This window comes from Sinocyclocheilus anshuiensis, unplaced genomic scaffold, assembly GCF_001515605.1.
Source record: "Sinocyclocheilus anshuiensis isolate Anshui unplaced genomic scaffold, SAMN03320099.WGS_v1.1 scaffold1546, whole genome shotgun sequence".
NCBI lineage: Eukaryota > Metazoa > Chordata > Actinopteri > Cypriniformes > Cyprinidae > Sinocyclocheilus > Sinocyclocheilus anshuiensis.
The window spans coordinates 573361-577318 of NW_015547737.1; the positions used below are offsets into that span (position 1 = coordinate 573361).

Below are 3958 nucleotides of genomic sequence, written 5' to 3' on the forward strand. Positions count from 1 at the left end.
CATGTCGAGGTCAGTGTTATTTTCTGATAATAACAGACTCATTGTACATGATCCCTTATACGTTTATATATCACTGCATTCTATGGGGGGGGGGTCTTAGTTCCTTCCTGAGCCTAAGTTCAAAGAGTTTTTCTCTCTTCACACCTTTTTTTGTCTCTTTTCAAAACTTTTTTCTCTCCTCAAAACTTGTTCTTCTCTCCAAGAGCAACACAAGAGAGAGAGAAAAAAAAGATGGCTAGCTAACATTAGCATGCAGTACCAACATCGGCCACCAGTATGCATGAAATTAATGCTTAAATCACTTTAAACCTTGAATACTAAATACAAGACTTTGCACGCTGCGTTCATATTCTGGCCACAGCTTTTTATATCAGTTTTCGTCCATTAAGCCACGTTAAGCATTTTCTATATAACGGTTTTCTGTGGGGGAGAAAACGCCTAGCATTTAATTTAGCACATTGCGTTCATTATCTGGGCTACTCTGCTTGTCTGCCTGAACTTCCCCGTTCCGTTTTACCGACTGGAATTTAGAACATTACTTACAGCAAGATTATCTTTACCCAGGACTCCATATACACTGTAATAATTTGCCCATGTTTCCCCTGTTTTTCTCCATATTTCCATCTTGTGGCGCTGGGAAAACAGGACAGCAAGCAACTGTAGCGCATGTTTATAATATACAGCTAAAAACAACTCTAGCTATTATACATGTCAACCAATGTATATAACCTGATTTCGTCTTGATTACGACATGCAAATCCTTCGCGTAAATGTATTATTCAAGGTTTAAAGTGGTTTAAGCGTTAATTTCATGCATACCGATAGTGACACCTGGTGGCCGACGTTGGTACCGCATGCTAATGTTAGCTAGCCATCTTTTTTTCCTCTCACTTGTGTTGCTTTTTAGAGAAAACAAAGTTTTGAAGAGAGAACAAAAAAATTGAAGGAAGAAAGGTTTTGAAGAGAGAAAAAGTCTTCGGACTTGGGCTCAGGAAGGCTCTAAAGGCCCGTTCACACCAAACATGATAACTATAAAGATAACGATAAAGATATAGTTCTAAAAATCGTTCTCAATATTAAAGAATAGCATAGTTCACACCACAACTATAACGATAACAATACAGAGGAACGATATCATTGTGATCACTTTCAAAACGATTTTTTTTCCAGCTGATGAACGATAAAACACTGACACCCAATCAGAATCCATCCTGCTGTAACGAGCTCAAGAATTTAAAGCGGCAGACGCATGTGCGCTTAGAATAAACAGACGATATCGTTCCCTGGTGTGGACGCTAATATCGTTATCTTTATAGTTATCGTTCTTGGTGTGAACGGGGCTTAAGACGCTTTTTTTTTTCACGTTGCGGTTCAGGGCTTCCTAAGTGTTCTACATCTGCTATTAAATAACCCAACATCACTCAACTGCTATTGTCCATTAATGTGAAGGAGGCGAGTAAACGCTCTGATTAGGCCACAAACTTACATGACTGCTAGCGTAGTTGGAGTCGCCCCAGAGGATGACGCCCGCTACACCCAACGCCACGCTCTCGCCGATGGTCGACACCAGATCCATCTGCACACAGACAGAAAGAATCATCAGTTCATCTGAACACAGATGTTAGGATCTGATCAGGAAGCAAAACAGGTGTTTTAGATAACGCTTCATGTGTCACTGAACACAGAAATGGTAACTTACAAATAATCGCATCACCAAACACTGAGCTTCTTGTGAGTGTTTGTGAATAGTCCATCTGTGCGCGTATTTGTTAATCGTTCTGCCGTTTGTATATTTGTGACAAGAGACATCGGTGATGCACAACAAAGACTTTATTTTTCTCTTTCTTGACCACACACTTCGTCTTCAGCCTTTTCATTACATTAGTGACAATCACTCGTTCATTCTTTGGCTTTTGTTGAAGTGCTTCACCTCTTGTTCCACAAACACTGACGTCAATTCCTGCGACAGTCCAAACTTTTCTGCTTGATAAATGAATCACTGACTTCTCTATGGCAGACATGATGTGTATCAAATCACAAAAAGTTTTTTATTTTACATTAATAGTATTAGTATTTAATAACAATTATAATATTTAATGGTGGTGAATTACCGTATTGACCCGAATATAAGACAATGTTTTTTTCTTGGAAATACATCTGAAAAAACGCGGTCGTCTTATATTCAGGGTCTAGACTTTGACATGTCAATAATACACCCACAACAATAGGTGGCGCCAAATACGCATAAAACGAGTGTGCCATGAAATACGTAATGTAATGCGTGTTGTAAAGATCGCGAGTAAAAACAAAAGAAAAAGAAAACCTTACAGCTGCATGAGTCGTGACTGTCACGTTAGCCTGATGGGACAGTACCCAGCTTTGAAGACTACAGTAAGATTTAACTTCTACTCTTAATAAGATTTTGGTAGGCTACTATTAGATGGATAGCCTAAATGTCCTAATTCATGTGTTTTTTAATGTTTTTTATGGTATATCCAAAAGTGTATATTTTTTAAATGTGATTGTTAGTACATTTTACCAGTTTTTACCATACTTTCAAAACAAAAATTAAAATAGGAAAAATATGCAATATGAAAATAATTGAAGACAAAATGTATTTTACTGAGAAAAAACAAGATTTGGCTTTTAAAAAGCCTTTTTCCAAAAGGTACATCTGGAAAAAGGGGGGTCGTCTTATATTCGGGCCAATACGGTAATGAGCATTAATAAATGCCAATTATTAATTATGAATTTATTATAAAATATAAAATTATAACAGCAATAATAATTATTAGTATGAATATTTAATAATATAATATAATAATTAAAATGCTAATTATTAATTATAAGTGTTATATTTATTATAAAATAAATACAACGATGATAATTATAATACACATGAAAAGTATTAATATTTAATAACAACCACAATAATAACAATACTACTACTAGTAATAATAATAATAATAAAAATTATTATTAAATGACACTTAATTATAATAAAATGACTATATTAATAGCATTAATATCCAACAATAAAAATAATAATAATTATTATTATTATTATTATTATTTTAAAATGCTAATTATTAATTATAAGATATAAAATAAAACAACTATGATAATAATCAATCATAATATCATACAAAAATATCAACTGAAAGAGAATTTTAAAAAATTAAAAAACACATTAAAACATTAGTCTTATTTTTCAAATAAAGTGTGCATTATATAATGAACATTTTTCACTGATTCCGGTTTGCTGATTTGGGTTTACAATTACACTGCCAGAGTTCTCATTTTCATGTAATTAAACCAAATATATCAGAGTGTTGTGGTGAGTTGTTGAACAGCGCCGTAAAACGTATGCAGTAGCATTTGAGCTAAGTGTAATTAGTGTGAAGCTTTTACAGCAAAGTTTATTCAGACGAAAAATTCCTTCATAAGACTGTTAATTCACCAGGTCATGTGACAAATTAAGAAACGTTTGTTATAGCTCAAGTGTAGCGTTTTTAAGAGACGTGCTGGAAAAGCGGCTTGGCTTGTATTTTTATACCTGGCAGCGTTCAGGCTCTCCACACACGTCTGACGAACCCCAAACCTCAGTCATTCCCTTAAAACCCAAGCACTCACTCACTCACACACACTGGCAATCTGAGACCAAACACAAATAACATCCACGCCGAGACACAGATACGTCCAGTAGCCGTTATGTGATCTTCAGCCTGCAGACAGACCAGAATTACTCTACAGACAAGGACAGTTTTACAGACGTGTCATGTGACCAGCGGTGATGTCAGTATGAACGGTTAGTTAAGGTCTGCTAACTAGACATAGTATGATTAGATGTTATTGGGCGTTCACACTAAGACACAAAATTATTACAACGATTTTTATATTTATTTGTTTTTCACAAATTGATAGCTATAATTTATTTTGAAAATTATCATTATATATA

General features: G+C 34.7%; 1 protein-coding gene across 1 annotated transcript in view; it reads right to left on the reverse strand.

The window, feature by feature from the left end:
• The window catches only part of hyal2b (hyaluronidase 2b), a 17373-nt gene that overhangs the window by 2718 nt on the left and 10697 nt on the right, over positions 1-3958 (reverse strand). Inside the window, exon 3 of the mRNA XM_016507360.1 lies at positions 1487-1576. Within this exon, the coding sequence (XP_016362846.1) occupies positions 1487-1576 (90 nt within the window). The remainder of the gene's footprint in view (positions 1-1486; positions 1577-3958) is intronic.